Consider the following 16,587-nt stretch of genomic DNA (forward strand, 5'->3'; position numbering starts at 1 on the left):
TTTTCTTTCTTGGGAACTGTTGAGCAGTATGCATTCTGTAATACCCACATCAGTAAAACACCATATTGTATAACAGCGGTAATAATTCAACTCAATTTGTCAATAATAACAGTAATACACCATATGGCATAGGGGAAGAGACCTAGTTGCTAACTTCGCTCCTCTAGATTTCTCGGATTGTAAGTCAAATTATGTCGATTGTTTTTTAATGTACCTCTGTAGGGGATTCAAGAGCTTAAAGCTAAGGTTTCGGTGTTTGGACATTTACAGATATTTCTGTAGAGGCCATGGAGTTTGAAATAGTCAAAACATACCATTTTAAAACACTCACCCGATACCCCACAATGTTCAACCTCAATAGTTACCAAAAAAACACCAAAAGCACGAGTATTTATAATACCCACACAAGTTTCAGCCATTTGTATGAGAGTAATAATACCCACATCCAGAATTCGTCATTAATGTAGAAGTTGCAATGCCCCATCAAGAATCCACCCCACCTTATGGTGTGCTTACTGTAGCATCCACCTCAGGAATTCTATGAAGGCTCAAGAGTACTTAATATTTCCAAGAAAGCAACTGGTGGTTTTCTGATAAAAATCTATAATTGAAGAGCTGAGGAAGAAAAGAGTATGAAGATGACTTAAGATGTGATTCTTGGTCTCTTGGATTTTGCCGATCTTTTAACATTGTTAATAATTTTTGTTACTAGAGCGTTCCCGTGCTGGTCTTTGCTGGTTGGTAGCTTGCAGGCTTCGTGCCTCTGTTAGGCTGCCTGATAAGTCTGAACCCTCTATAAATAAATTGAAAAATCATTCCTTGTGTAGTAGTAGCTCATTTGAACATGAATGAAGCAGGACTGTAGGTTAAGTCTTAATTTATGTTTAAGGTGAGATTTTTAGTTTCATTGTTTACTGCCCACTGTTGTAACTTGTAGTGTGCCTACTGTATTATTCACTTCAAGAACTCAACCAAGGATCAATAGTAACACCCACATGAAAAATTCAGTTCTTTGCAGTAGCTAATTGGAGCATGAATGGAGGGGGACCATAAGTGAGGTCTTGATTTAGGTTTAGTGGAATATTTTATTTTAGTTGCACTGTCTACTGCCCAGTGCTGTAACTTGTAGTGGGCCTTACAAGTCACCAGCTTTTTTCCTGTCCATGCCCAGGTATTTAAGCAGAAGGTTTTAGCCCTCAATTGTTGGGTATACCTAAATTATTATTCTAATTATATTCTTCCTAAGTGAGGGAACATGAACGTGATTGCTGATTAGGCCTGTAGCAATCTGCAAGATGAGTTGAAAGTAGTCATGTCCTCCCTGCTTGGCCCATAGGGTTTGAGCAGAGTGCATTTAATGCTGAGATAAAGGCATCCTGTACCTCATGATCAGGCAGCACACTTAGACTTTCTTTCCATTGACAATCAGCAGTGACCCACATATATGTCCACCAGTCAGTTGCTCAGACAGTGATTCGAACCCAAGACCTCCCACATGAGACCAACAATTTACTATTATATTGTAGTATTGTAGGCTCTTGCCACATCCATGGTTTTCCCATTTGTGCTTCATCTTCGTGAACAATTGTATCAACTTGCTGGCCAGCTCCTCATATTCTCCTGCCCGAGGAAGAAAATATATTGTTCTCCTTCGAGATAAAAATGGAGATTCTAGGCGCAGTGCACACAGGGGATTCTGTTTGTCTTTAGCTTTTATGCTTTTGCTCCGACAAGCTACCAATATGCTTTGACATCATTTGCAACAACCATGGTCATGGGATCTTATAACAAAGTGTGAGAACAGTTCTCAACAAGAGCTTCAAAAGGAATAGGATGTTCATAGAGAAATATCACCACGTGTTGAGTCTCGATTGCAATCTAGACTGAGTTAGAGTGAACACCATAAATAACCGAACTATCAAAAATGCCCATGTATTCTTCTCTCCTTTGTTAAATCGCCTAGAATAGTCCCAGGGCAATCTTTCTTAGTGTATATATGTAGAGAGAAACACGCAAATATGATCAGTGCAAAAGACTTGTACACGGTGATAAGTGCAGTAGTTCCTCTGTACGTGACAATGTTTCTGGCTTATGGGTCAGTGAAATGGTGGAAGATCTTCAGCCCGGAGCAGTGCGCTGGGATCAATAGATTTGTTGCTATATTTGCAGTGCCTCTTCTTTCATTTGAGTTCATCTACAAAATCAATCCATATGAGATGAACTTTAGATTCATTGCAGCAGATGCCTTATCTAAGGCCATAGTGCTCCTAGTACTGATCATGTGGGTGAGTTTTTCTGAAAAAGGAAGCTTGGATTGGGTTATTACAATATTCTCACTGTCAACTCTTCCAAATACTCTTGTCATGGGCATACCCCTTTTAAAGGCCATGTATGGAGAATATGCCGGGACTCTCATGGTGCAAACCGTTGTCTTGCAGTGCATTATCTGGTATACACTCATGCTGTTTCTTTTGGAATATAGAAGTGCTAAAATGCAGTTAGCTGAGCAATCTCCTCGAGGTGATAATTCCACGGCTTCTTTCAAAGTTGAATCAGATGTTATTTCCCTGGACGATGTGGAGTTAGGTCAAGATCATACAAAAGTTCATGTTGATTTGAAGAAATCATTTTCATCACTAGAAGGGAATTCAGCAACTTCCTCTCAGAGATTTCCCTCAACCAAATCATTTAGGCCCATCAACCATTCGGATGCATATTCTCTCCAATCCTCATGGAATATGACCCCGAGGGATTCAAGCTTCAACAAAGCAGATTATGTTTCTTTGATGTCAGAAGGCCCGGTGCAATCAAATAGTAAGAGTAACAGTGTCAGTTACTGCCACAGCCCCGGCCCATATGAGCGTGATGCGCCACTTTCACACAATTCCTCACTCGGCCACACTCCTAGAACGTCAAACAGCAATGACGAGCATCACTATAGAGACCACAATTTGGGAATTAGGACGCTGAATACAAGTTCGAATTGCAATGGAGGGATATCCGATGGATTGAAGAGTTATAGCACCAGTGTAGAACCGGTAGAGAAAGGTAAAATACAGAAAGATTTAGTACATGGGAGCCACCGGGAATATCTCAATAGTAATGCGGTTAGCAATTTTGGGGGTAGGAGTTTGTACGGTGGAAGCAATTTGGGTGTTAGTTTTTCACCCAATGCTGTTCAGTTAACAAAGAGAATTCCTGATTCGAGAACCTCTCCTAAGCTTAATGACGAAGATGCAAAGGAGCTACATATGTTCGTTTGGAGTTCCAGTGGCTCCCCTGTGTCCGAAGGAGGTGTGCAGTTGTTGGGTGGAAGTGATTTTGCCATGGGAGACAGCTCTCGTCGTGAATTTGACAATATTAGAGAGGAACGGGCGACAACCACACCTGCTAATGAACAAATGGGAACCATAGGTATTTTTCTCTTTAAGTAATTTCAAGTTTATCAAGCTCTTTGTTTTTCATTAATATGGTGTATCTGCATTGCAGCATTGTGTAATATTTTTTAGTGAAGTCATTTGTTTTAGTCAAAATTGACGCAAGCCTCAATGGTTAGTGGTTTTGATCTTGATGGTTGCAAATGATTTCGAATTTGGTTTCCAACATCAACGAATTAAAAATATCCGCTCAATGAATAGTTTAAAATTGCAACTGAAGTTGCTCGGTTTATGACAGTGAAGAAGATAGCAATTTGTTCGTTTGAACTATAATATACGGAAGATTTTTCTGCTTGGTCTTTGACGGAGGAATGAGTTTCAATGGTAGCTTGAACCTATTGTTTCTAAATTCAGATAAAAGAAAATAATGTCTTATTCATTCATAGCTCGCATTGCGAATATCTCATATCCGCAATGTTAATCTAATCATATTCCAATAGTTAAATGGTTATCATATATAGGTGACCGCAGGGTTGATTGAAATGTCTGTTTGCAAGAACAATCTGATTTTATAATCTTTACTCCTTTTTGTGATGGTTATCGTAGGAGGACATCATTGGCAACTGTTCCGAGAATCTGAGCACAAAAGGTTTGTTCAATGACAATCCTCTGCAGATAGTTCTTATATCTTAGCCGTACCAGAGGCCTGTGGCAGTAACTATGGTGGAAAAGAAGGCTAGTATTCTGAAAGTACATTGAATGACTAAAATGAGATTTCCTAAGAGCAATTTTAGGTTAAAATTAGGATCGCGCATATGGAATTTCAGTTAACTGAATGCATCCATAACTACTGAGGAAGATGGGAAAATAAGAAGGGCTAAAAACTTTTGCCCAGATATGAATGAGATGGGAAAAATTAGCTCCTGAAACTGTATCAGAGAATATTTGAAGGATTTTAGTGCCATTGGCTTCGCAGATAAAATAAGAGCAGTTCTTTAAAGATGAAGCCTTTTGTGAAATTTGAATTGCTATCTAAAAATATATGATGTCTTCATTTTTCAGACTATGAACAATGCCCTCTGATTGTCTGAAGACTCTGAACGTGTGGTTATGTTCTTGATTATAGTCTTACTCTTAACATGAGCATTAGGTAATGGTAGATTTTGACATCTGTCAAAAGTTTCTTGTTCAAAACTGCATATTTAAGCAATCCTTTCTTTCCATGTGGCAATGCTAAAACCATTAATAATAATTGGAATAATTGAAGAATTCATGTGGGAAATATTGAAATCTTGAACTTTGATGAATAGTTGTTCGAAAATATGGAATTTCTGATGTTTCTGGGAAATATTTAGTGATTTTCAGATAAGTGATAATCATCAAGGAAGATATTCCCTCCAATGAACAACATTTAAAAAACAAAAATCACCCCTGCATCCAATTATCTGAAATATCATCTTGATTTTGCAGGCCCGAGACCAGAATCAGGACAGTTCGCTGAAGAATATTTACAGGGACAAAATTTTAATTTTGGGAGCAAAGATTCAATGGCGGCCAATGCTAGATCAGAAGACAGAGAAAACCCAAGGCTCTCAAAGTTCAGTTCAAGTTCTACCGCAGCTCTTACACCAAGGATTGTAGGTGAAGCTGATGGAAAGCAAAACAAATTACCAAATGCGGTGGTCATGATCAACTTAATTAGCAATATGGTGTTCCGTAAATTAATACGCAATCCAAATTCCTATGCAAGTGTTGTAGGAATTGTATGGGCTCTTGTTTCTTACAGGTATGCGTTGCTCTCATTAGAAATCAATTTCAAAAATTTCCATCAACTTAAGGTCAATTTTGGACTCAGGAACACTTGCAATGTTACCCCCGAAAGATACTGTACACATTGAGAATGTCCATCGTATTCTCATATTCTGTGTAAATTTAACGTGTATTCAGGAGCAATGTAAGCCGTGAAATGATTTAATAAAAGAATTGACTGCATTATCTGTTAGCTGTTGTTAACAAATAGAAGTTAGCAATATCAGATTTCCACAATTCAATGCATTCTTTCTCTTGGATATGATTGTGTAATACTTTGTTATTCTATCCATCGTAAGAATGCAAGAGAGCCAAAAAGAACAAAATAGTTGATTGCAGACCAAGCAAGGAGAGAGGAAGAGGAGCTACAGGCCAACCAAGGCTGACAAGACCTGAAAGTTGACCTGTGGCTCCTCTTCCTCTCGCCTTGCCCCTTTTTTGGGCCTTGCTTGGTCTGCAATCAACTACTTTGTTCTTTTCCGCTTTCTTGCAATCCGATAATGGATCATATAGTGTGATTCGAAACATTGATGATAAAAAACTATTACACAATCATACCCAGAAGAAAGAATAAAGTGAAGTTTTCAAATATTTCTTATAGGATGGGGGCATGATCACAATCTCTGCACACATATAGCCCGTATTCTTCATGTAATTTCATTAAAATTTGACTACTTATCGATAATCCTCAAATGTTTTTCTCCTTGCAGATGGCATCTTGAGATGCCTCAGATTGTCAAAGGTTCTGTAACAATCTTGTCAAATGCTGGCCTGGGTATGGCAATGTTTAGTCTAGGTGAGTTGATCTTTTGAAAGCTAAATATTTTGTCCATTAAATGAACCTAATCTGATCAGCTGATATGTAGCCATCCATTATATTCTCAATTTCTCCGTAGTTTTAAAGAAACACTATCTTGATTTCAAGAATTAGTGAGTAAAACTATTGAAACACACTTCTCCTGAAGCCAAGAAACTAACTAGGTTTCTTTTCAGCAAAAATGTGCAACTGAATGACAAAATGTTTTGTATGACAGGCTTATTCATGGCTTTACAGCCTAAAATCATAGCATGTGGAACATCTCTTGCGATTTTTGGAATGATACTTCGCTTTCTTATTGGACCTGCAGTAATGGCAGTTGCTTCAGTTGCAACTGGCATTAGAGACAGTGTTTTGCATATAGCAATCGTACAGGTGAGATACGCCATCATTTCATCGTACTTGCAATTTGCTTCATTTGTATAACTTTCACATTGCAAAAACTTTCAAAATTCAAGGAAACGTCATATAATTACAGCATTATATTGACTAGACCATGCTTTAGACTGATTTTATCTGCTTGATGCTCTCTATGGAAATGCGAAGGGGAGGACATATCAATGTAGTATATAAAATAATGATAATAATTAGTCTGCTGCTTCTAGATTTCACTGTTTGTAACAATTGAATTCAGAAACAGCACATTAATTAACTAATGGACTGTGGAAATCTATTCACTCTGATAATGAAAATAGTTCCAGTTCCTAGAGGTAAGAGCAAGCTTTGTCAATGAAATGTGAATTAGTTGCTTTAATTCTTAATGCTAGCGTTCTTTGGCTGGAGTAATACAAGATATGAAACAAAGTAAGGCGAGGGTATTGCTGAAAATGGTATATAGTGAGTCGTATGCATCGATGAAGCACTTTTATCTTCGAGTCTACTGATTGGGAGAAGATTTCTACAAGTACAAAAATTGTCATTGTTCTTATTTTTAATTGATGGTTAATGCAATGGCTAAGCTTTCTATCTACCAAAAAAATAAAGTGCATTTTGGAGAGGCTTATATTTTGTATGTATATTGATTTTTATATTGAAGCAAATGTTCATTCCCAGAACGAAAACCACTTCTTTAAGAATACACACGAAAAGTTTAAACAGACGTATCTTCAGTCATCTTCATGTGATCAAATAGGCTGGCTCTGGTTCTGAAAATATATTTCTTGAATTTGTTTGCTTTCGAGAAAAAATTGAATGTCTTCCAAGTCAATGAGAAAGCATACTTATCCAAAATTTGGTTTTGGTGTTCTTGGAACAAGGACATTTATTTAGAATCTAAATTCAATGGCATATACCCTGTTTCCATATTATCAGACGCTGAAGCAATGTTTCCTGTTTGGGGTAACTCTTGAAACTTCTACTAGCTTGAATCCAGAACCCTAAATGCTTAAATGCTTTGATAATTATAACCACAAGTCCCTTTTATTGTCGCATTCAAGAATAAAATGCAGTTTTTCTCCCTATGGTTCTATATTGTGGATCTTACACATTTTGACAATTTTATAAATTGCAAAAATATCTACCTGTTCAATGGAATTTCTCTACAGTTTAGAATCTAGAACCAAAGGAAATTCCCTTCTGGCCTGAAAGATTTTGCTAATTTTTATGTATCATCTAGACAGTGTCCAAGAAAAGCAATCAAAGAACTTCTATCATAATTTTTTTTTTAACCAAGGGGGTGTCGCCGCTACCCACCCAGCAGTTCATTTTGGGGCAAGTGGGGTGAAATTAGTCCCCTTGGGGCATGCGCACATGCACACCATTCAAACCTAGGATGGCCTTGAATCCAAGACCTACACCCATGACCTCAAGCTTGACCACTACTTCTGTCATAATTACTGCAATTGCTTCACAGATTTGCATGTAGAGGACAGAAAATGTACATACAAGTTTTGTTGTAGTTTAATAATTTAATTCATATCCTATGCTGGTTAGAGAAACGCAATTGTTTGGCATAAATTTTGAAATCTCAATTTTTGCTTGATTCTTGTGTTAGTTCTACTCAATGTTCATTTTGCTAAGCTATTATATGTTGATGCAGGCTGCATTGCCTCAAGGAATTGTTCCATTTGTGTTTGCAAGAGAATACAATTTGCATCCAGATGTCCTCAGTACAGCGTAAGAATACATTTTCTACTTGTAAAGATAAAGATTCATATTTGCATGTGGTAACTATGGGGTTGTATAGAATGGCAATATGTTTTATTACCAAATGATTAGCTATGAAACAAGAACAATAATGAGAACCATAAAATCTCATAGGAAACAATGAACTGATGACATTTCTTAAACTTCTCTGCCAACACTAGAATAGAGAGACTCGTAAATGAATTGTTGTTCACAAGCTTTTCACTTATGTCCTTGTAATGTTGTATGAGGCACCTGTCTCTGGACTCCTCCATAACTTGTCATACTAGTATATAACTGATCTAATATTTGCTAGAAAATCAGGGTTTCTTTAGGTTCCTAATTTAAGGGAATCACAACTCTGAATTATTCAATGGGCCATGTTTTGAGCCTGGTGCTCATCTTCCTAGGATACTAAACCTTCCACTGGAAAGCAGGAATTTGAGTTGTCTTTAATAGGTTTGTACTCAAGAATTCCATGTAAACAGAGAGATCATGATAGGTCCCTAACTGCTTGACAATATCAGACCAGAAGGCACAAAAGGAACCTTGTTATGCATGCCTGAGGTGTATAAATTTGTTTCCTTATTGTGATGATTTCCCGTTCTTGCGAGTGACCAATTTTGAAGAATGTAGCATGTCATTTCCGCAGTCCATAATTCTACATCAGTGTAACCCGGGGACTTGCACCCCCATCCACACCTTAAAGTACCTGTCTCCGAGATGTCCCCGCACCAGGTACTTGGCACACCCAAGTACCCCCACCTTCAGCATTCTACAACCTCGCCACTACTAGGATGGATACTTGAATTTCTTTTCGTTTTTTTCGAATTTTACTATTCGGTATATACTATGTTGCTATGTTGAATGTTGAATGTTCTAGTTCATGTTGCAATTTCGCTATGTTCAAGTATTTCAATTTGGTATGTTATACTGAAATATTATTTCATAACTAGCATTTCAAGTTCTATATGTACTATATGCAACATCCCTCCCTACCCCACCGTTCCCTCGCCGCTGTCCTGTGACCATCCCCATATTGAGGCCCATTGTTCCCCTGTCCCACATAGCTTCGGGTAATAGCTGCATGAGTTTATTTCCTCGATGTTTTGGATTTAACTTCATGATCCATCATCAGGATGACAAGAGCAAGAAAAGAAAACTGAACCATCATCAACTCTTCTTCCTGATGAAGGATCATGTAGTTTGATCCGAATTGTTGAAGAAATAACTCACACCGCTGAGCAATGCACAATTTTGGAGACACTTTGTTTCCTGGAAAGGGATTAGACAATGCATACTGAAATTGGATGTTGGCAGGTGTATGGGGCATAATACTTTCTTAAACCGATGACTTAAATTTCTTTTGTTTGTTCCTTGGTAGTGGTGATAAATTTAGATGTAGCTTACTGACACTTGTGCGTGTTATTTCAGGGTAATATTTGGCATGATTGTGTCCATGCCAGTGACAATATTGTACTATGTGCTTCTTGGATTGTAAGTCTGGTTTCAATTCTTTAAAAAGTCAGATCTCTGGATGGAGCTAAAATACAGCAGCTTCGGCCCGATGTCGAGGTTTGGGCATGGTGGGATATCTGCTCTGGAAGGAAGCACTGAAGAAAACTGATGGCATACCATTACCCACCTTTCTCTACCACATCAATCTCTTTGGAAGAAGACATTATGGTTATAAACACTATACTCATATGGAAAAGCTCCAGTTGAGCAAGCCCACATTAACGGAGAGCAATGTGGATTCACAGCTAAGTCTGTCCCATTTTTTCTTCGTCTCCAGAAGAGATGCAAGAAGTTGAGATGTATACTATGTAGATGAAAAATAGTTTCATATGCTTATATATTGTCCACCTGGTTCACAAAATCCTTTACCCATTTAAAAGTAATTACAGATCATATTTTTGATTTACCTTGGAAATCAAATTGGGTGCTCTAATTTTACTGAGCATTAAACCCTCAAATGCATCAAAGCCATTTTTGAGCGAGGACCTCACATCTTTCTCAATATAAACAGATTTATAAAGAATACTCACTGTCGATTAAGATGTGGGTTGAAGAAAATTTGTGAATCTGCCTAAATTGAAGCTGAAAACCCACCCACACATGAGAATTTATATTCACAATAGTCCTAACGACTGAATTAATCCTTTTTAAACAGCTTTTATCAGTTAAATGCATCGAATGCATTGATAAATTGATTTGAATTTGTGATCAATTTTTTCATCAACATTCAGATCTTCGAAGCTTGAAAACAGGAATCCAAAAAGTATGATATGTATTTAAACATGTTTATCAGTCAAATAAATTGACGACTGTAATCAGTGCAGATGGAATATGCTTTGCACCATCAAAAATTGACGGAGTCTTACTTTTCGTATATAACTTTTAAAAAGAAAAAGATTACTTTTTCTGCAAGATAATACAATTTTTAGATTCAGAGTATGCACGGGCGCCATTGCGTTCATTGGCAGCAACCAACTGATCTTTCGGGTCGAAATTCATCTTTTGAACACGTTGAAAACCCCGTGAAAATCCATCCATTTTGATAGAAAGAAGTTTTGAAAGATAAAATAAAGAAACTTGCACATTAAGCATTCTCTTTTTTAATCACTTTTATGTTATAATATGATTTGAATTTTTTTATACTCTTTACTTTTTGTCTAAACCTTTTTCAAAATATTCTATATATATATATAATTAAAAAAATTTGAATTTTATATTTTAGTAAATGGTATAATCTTTAAAATAAATAAACTTGTATATTGAGCATTGTTTCTTTTGATCACTTTTGTATTATAGCAAGATTTTTTATTATAGTTTTATTTCTGTCTAAACTTTTTAAATTATTTTTATTTTTTGCATATTTATGTTTATTTTTTGAATATTTATTACAAAAAATTTGAACTTTATAATTTAATAAATGATATAATCTTTATATAAAGTATAGTCTTTTATTTTCAATCATACTTGTTCATAGCATAAATTTGTATATCTATCTTACTTTATTAGTATATATACAATAAATGACTATCTAAAACTAAATATTGAAAAACATATAGAATACAAATACTCTCTACTAAATATATATCATTATTTTTAATGTGCTTTATACAATAAGGGTTTAATGCTCTTGTATTTTGATGTCTTAACAAAATTGCCCACATCTTTAGGCTACTTACTTGGCTTTGACAAGCTGCTAAGTATAAATATCATTAATTGTAATAATTCTTAAACCAATTACTTGTTCCACCTCTACAATAAGTTAAAACATTTCGACATGAACTTACGTATTGCATCTCTTGTTATTTTGTTGTAGTCAGATGTGGAGTTGTTACTCTTATTACTGAAAATCACAACATTGGAGAGATTCTAATCCTAACTACAAGATTTGGCTATGAAGATAGTTACCCAAAATCTAGAGGCCTAATTTAAAACACAATAAAAAGAGAGAATGAGTAAGACAAAAATACTTTTTACTCTCACCAAAAAATATAATATAAAATAAATGATAGTACACAAGATATCCCATGGTTAAATAGACCAAGGTGAAAAAATACAAGTGCACAAGATTATGACAAGTGTTGTAATATTACGTCATACTTAAAAAGAAACAAATTGTCATCTACCTATAATGGAAAAGTGAAAATGACACATGCCCACTAAAGGTGAACCAACCTACAAAGTGGAATGAAGTATGTGCAACACATCTACTAAATGCAAAATAATGATTAAGTGGTCGAAGTGAAATAAGGGTGGAGTCAACACACTGTAAAATGTGATAACATGATAATACCACCTAATGTGGATATGCTCTTAAAAGGTCATATGTGTTAGCTAAGTAAGATTAAGTAGAATGTGTCTCTATGTCCTAGGAGAATGAATTGCTAGGTGCAAAACTTGGATACATCAACACCCCTCTTAGGGATAATGTCTCCACACAATGTAGGATGAGCCCTAGCTACTTGACCATTTATGTACCCATGTAGAAACACTATACACTATCTCACAAACAATAAAAGGATAAAAATTAGTGGAGAAAACTTCCCCCTAAAAGAAAGACGAAAAATACAAAAGAACTCTTAAAGAAGAATAAATTATTTTTTAGGAGTCTAAAAGTCTAAGGAGCCCATTATTTCTTCTTTGGTTTTAAAATGCTATGAAGAGATTAATATTTTGTGTGAGTATATTGCCCTCCAACAATATTCCATGCTAATGTTTTGATTAAGTAAAAATAGGTTTTAAAGGACTTGAAACCTTTTACAGAGTAGCAGAAAAATAAAAACTGATAAACCTAGAAGAACTGTGCATCAACATCAAGAGTAGTACAAGCTAAAACAAGTAGCTAAAAACAAAGAGCTGGAAAAGACAACAAAAAGACATCACAAAACCAACTATAGGGTCTTCAGTAGATCCACTAACTAGTCTGCAAGGATATTCATATTTTCTACAGAGGCCTTCAGATCATCCATTTCTTTGGCTTTGACACCCTTTGTCTTCTTCGAGTTGGCCTTGATGTGCTTGCTAGGTCCTTGGTCATCTTTCACTTCCTTGGAGCCTTGGCCTTTCCCTTGTTCAAATTTTTTTTAGAAAGCTTTAATGTTGTCAGCCACTATCTTTAGAATAAAACAATTCTGATTCGCTAATTTCTTAATTGTCTTCTCCATATTAACCACTTTTTTATCCAGACCATCCAACTTTTTCTGGAAATCTTTTATCAGCTAATCTAGAGCTCTATTTTTGGCTTCAAGGGGTAGAACATGTTTTGTTAAATTCTTAACTTCTTTAGCATTGCCAGTCACCTTAGAAAGTTTATCAATATGTTGTCACAGAGTTCTCTACCCTCTAGTAGTTTTGCTAAGTTGGTTAAATTCTCTTACAATGTCTTGCATCTGCTACTGCAAACTACTAATATCCTTCTTCATCAACCTTGGATTGCCAAAAATCCCTTTCAAAAACCCTTGGTCATCATTGGCCTTGTTATGAGTAAGGTCATCCTCATCCCCACCAATATTGTCTCTTTCATAATCAATCTCCTCATGCCCTTTTGCTTCCATCTTTGCTTAGCGAAGTGCATTTTTTCCTTTTCGCTCCATGTCATGTCCCCAATTCAAATAATTAAAAAAAAAAAAAACTTTGCTAAGGCAGGCAGGCTCCAAAAAGGTGAAGTCGAAAAAAAGGGGCTAATCTTTGGAAACCAATGGACTAATAAATAAAAATTATTATTAAATTATATTTTATTAACCCCTCTTGGACGTGAGTTAGGGTTATGCCCTCTTTAAAAGGGGTTTGGAGGCATTTTGGACTCATTCCAGAACTTGATTTTTGCAAATTTTCTTGTTGTTCTTCAGAGGCTGCCAAACCTGTGGAGAAGGAGACCCAAGAACGAGAGTTTGCAGGTTTCCAAGAAGGCTAAGGACGGTAGTTTGAAGCCATTCCATGTGCATGCTCATACAGAGTTTGCCTTTGTGCTGAACAGTGCCGATTTGTGGGTTTTCGGGGTTGTTTTTGGTTTGAGTTTGGTGTTTTCAGTTGTGTGTTTCATATCAGTTTGGGTTGCTGCTGTATTTCAGACTTTAAGATGTTAAAATAGAGCTGAATATATGTATTGGGTCGTGATTAAACTTCTGGGATAGTTTATGAGTGTTTTTGTGGTGTTTCCGAGCATTGTTTGTTAATTTCGGGAGCCCAATTGAGCATAGTTTTGTCCTACATTTGTGAGCTGTTGTGTAAAGGCTATACAAATCTGGAAATGTCATTTTTTAGGCTTTTATGTTGCTGAAATTTCTGTAAAAATGTCCATTCTCAGATTTATTAGTGATTTGTGAAGTTGTAAAGTTTTTTGGCACTAATTTGGACATACCCGATTTGGGTTTTATTGGGAAATTGGTTGATCTTTGTAATATTGGTTGTTTGATTTTAAAGATCTGATTTGAGGCTGGAAATACCATGTAAAATTAGTAAAGGGACATTTCAGTGGTATCAGAGCCGTGATCTTGCCAGCCTGAGGGTTTGTAGAAGTTGCATGTCAGTTTTAACAACTACCCAGATCTTGCATGTCAGTTTTGACAACTACCCAGATCTTGCATGTCATATTTTATGGTTGCATGTTGCTTCTAATTAGTTGCAGGTCAAAATTTATGATCGCATGCAACTAAGTGAAAGAGAAAAAAGATATTTGCAGCGAGAAAAGAATAAAGAAATTTTGATCAAACCCCCAATTGAAAGCAAAAGTACAAAATCCAAGGAAGAAAAAAGTATGGCTGATCCAGATGAGATGGCAAAGAAATTCTTCCAAGACATCCAAAATACTCAGAAGCAAACAGTGGATGGTTTGGCAGAAACTAGAGAGGCTTTGCGAATATTGATAGAAAAATTACAAGGAATTGCATCTATTAATGAGAAAGGGAGTACTTCAGAGGAGCCAAGAAATGGGAGATCCACACCATCTAAATCAACCAAAACTATCTTCTTGCCTACAGATGAGCCACCAGTACCAAATCCAACGATTAATCCAGTGGAGGAGGTTACAGGTAACTTGATTACATTAAGAGCTACTTATAATGGTTTAGATGATGACTTTCGTAGTTCAGTTCCTTTTAGAGAATATGTGGATATAATGAACACTTTGATGCCCAAGAAAGAGAACAGGAGGGAGCATGACACAAGTGGAAGAGAGCTCAAAAATAAAATAAGCAAGTTTACAGCACCTACTTTTGATGGAACAAATAAAATTTCAGCTAGAGCATGGCTACAAAAATTACAAACTTTCTTCACACTTAACCCCATGAAAGAGAGTGATGCTGTTCAATTTGCAAGTCTACACTTGGAAGATGCAACCTATGATTGGTGGTATCATGGAATGACTACTCAAGGTCACGATCAGGTAACTACATTTGAAGATTTTAGTCAAAGAGTGATAGATAGATTTGACCTCAAGGATGATGAAGAGTACTTTAAAGAATTGTCAAAGTTGAAGCAAACCAAATTAGTTAATGAGTATATAGAATAATTTCAAAAAGTGGTTGTTATGGTACCTGATATGAGTGAAAAGAGGATCGTTTATTTTTTTCTTGATGGTTTAGAAGATTCTGTTAAGGGTTTGGTTAAGGCTTTCTCACCCTCAACCTTACAGGAAGCTATCAAAAGAAGCTTGCAACTTGAAACTTGCATGCCTATGAAATCAATCACTAATCAAAAACCCCCAAATCTTTGGCAACATAAGGGAAATTTTCAGAAAAAGACTTTCCCAACACTACCACCAAAAGATGTGACAAATGTGGCAAAAAAGAAGGTAGATGAAGAGACTAGGAGTGAATTACGAAGGAAAAAGCTTTGTTTTACTTGTAGAGAACCATGGGTTCTAGGACACAGATGTTTGGGGAAAGGTCAAGTGCACTATATTGAAGTTGCTTCAAAATCTGATTCAGATGAGCATGAGGAATTTCATGATACTAAGGAGGAGGTAGAAGAAGAGAAAGGAAAAGAAATCAGCAAGGATGACACTTTAGCAGCATTATCAGGAGTCCCAAGATACCATCCCTTCCAAATTTGAGGGGTACTAGCAGGGCAAAGGTTGACCGTTCTTCTTGATAGTGGAGCAACTCACAATTTTATTGATGAGGGATTTGTCATGAAAAGAGGGCTTAAAGCAGAAGATTTTGAGGGATTCAATGTTACTGTAGCTGATGGATTCACTATGCCTTGCACACAGGTGGTGAAACAACTCAAGATGACCTTAGGAGATTATGAGTTATGTGATGACTTCTATGTGGTTGGTATTGGGGAGACAGATCTTGTATTGGGTGTTCAATGGTTGCACTCTATCGGAGGCTATTACATGAACCATCAAACTATGGAGTTTAAATTTCATTCCAATGGGAAAGAAGTCATATTGAGAGGGTTATCTAATGGAGCACCTAAGGCGGTCTCTGCAAAGAGGATGGAGAGGACTTTTCGAAGAGGACAAGTAAGATGGGCAGCAGGAGTCATAATCCAACCAACAAGCTCTCCAAAGAATCAAGGTAATTTCCATTTTGAAATTCAAAATATTCTTGATAAGCATAGTATAGTTTTCAATGATTTGCCTCCAGGATTACCACCAGACAGAGGTTTTGAGCATGTTATAGAGTTAGAACAGGGTGCCAAACCAGTTATAACAACCCCATACCGCCATCCAAGAGGTTATAAGGAAGAAATTGAAAAAACTATTAAAGAACTCTTGGACATGGGATTCATAAGGCCTAGCTCTAGTCCATTTGCATCATCTGTGGTACTTGTCAAGAAAAAGGATGGTACAATGAGAATGTGTATAGACTACAGGGCTCTAAACAAGAAGACCATAAAAAATAGGTATCCCATACCATGCATAGATGAACTCATTGATGAGTTACATGGTGTTGTATACTTCTCAAAAATTGACTTAAGATCAGGCTACCATCAAATCAG

General features: G+C 36.4%; 1 protein-coding gene across 1 annotated transcript; it reads left to right on the top strand.

The window, feature by feature from the left end:
* Positions 1-464: 464 nt before the first annotated feature.
* LOC149566987 (putative auxin efflux carrier component 1b) lies at positions 465-10,168 on the top strand. Its single transcript, XM_089820194.1, has 6 exons — positions 465-3,414; positions 4,848-5,163; positions 5,897-5,982; positions 6,221-6,378; positions 8,042-8,118; positions 9,562-10,168. The coding sequence occupies exons 1-6, from the start codon at positions 2,019-2,021 to the stop codon at positions 9,626-9,628; spliced, it is 2,100 nt and encodes a 699-aa protein (XP_089676320.1). The 5' UTR covers positions 465-2,018; the 3' UTR covers positions 9,629-10,168.
* Positions 10,169-16,587: the final 6,419 nt, after the last annotated feature.

This window comes from Cupressus sempervirens, chromosome 3 (genome assembly GCF_028749045.1).
Source record: "Cupressus sempervirens isolate cs-2001-9-10 chromosome 3, ASM2874904v1, whole genome shotgun sequence".
Taxonomy (NCBI): domain Eukaryota; kingdom Viridiplantae; phylum Streptophyta; class Pinopsida; order Cupressales; family Cupressaceae; genus Cupressus; species Cupressus sempervirens.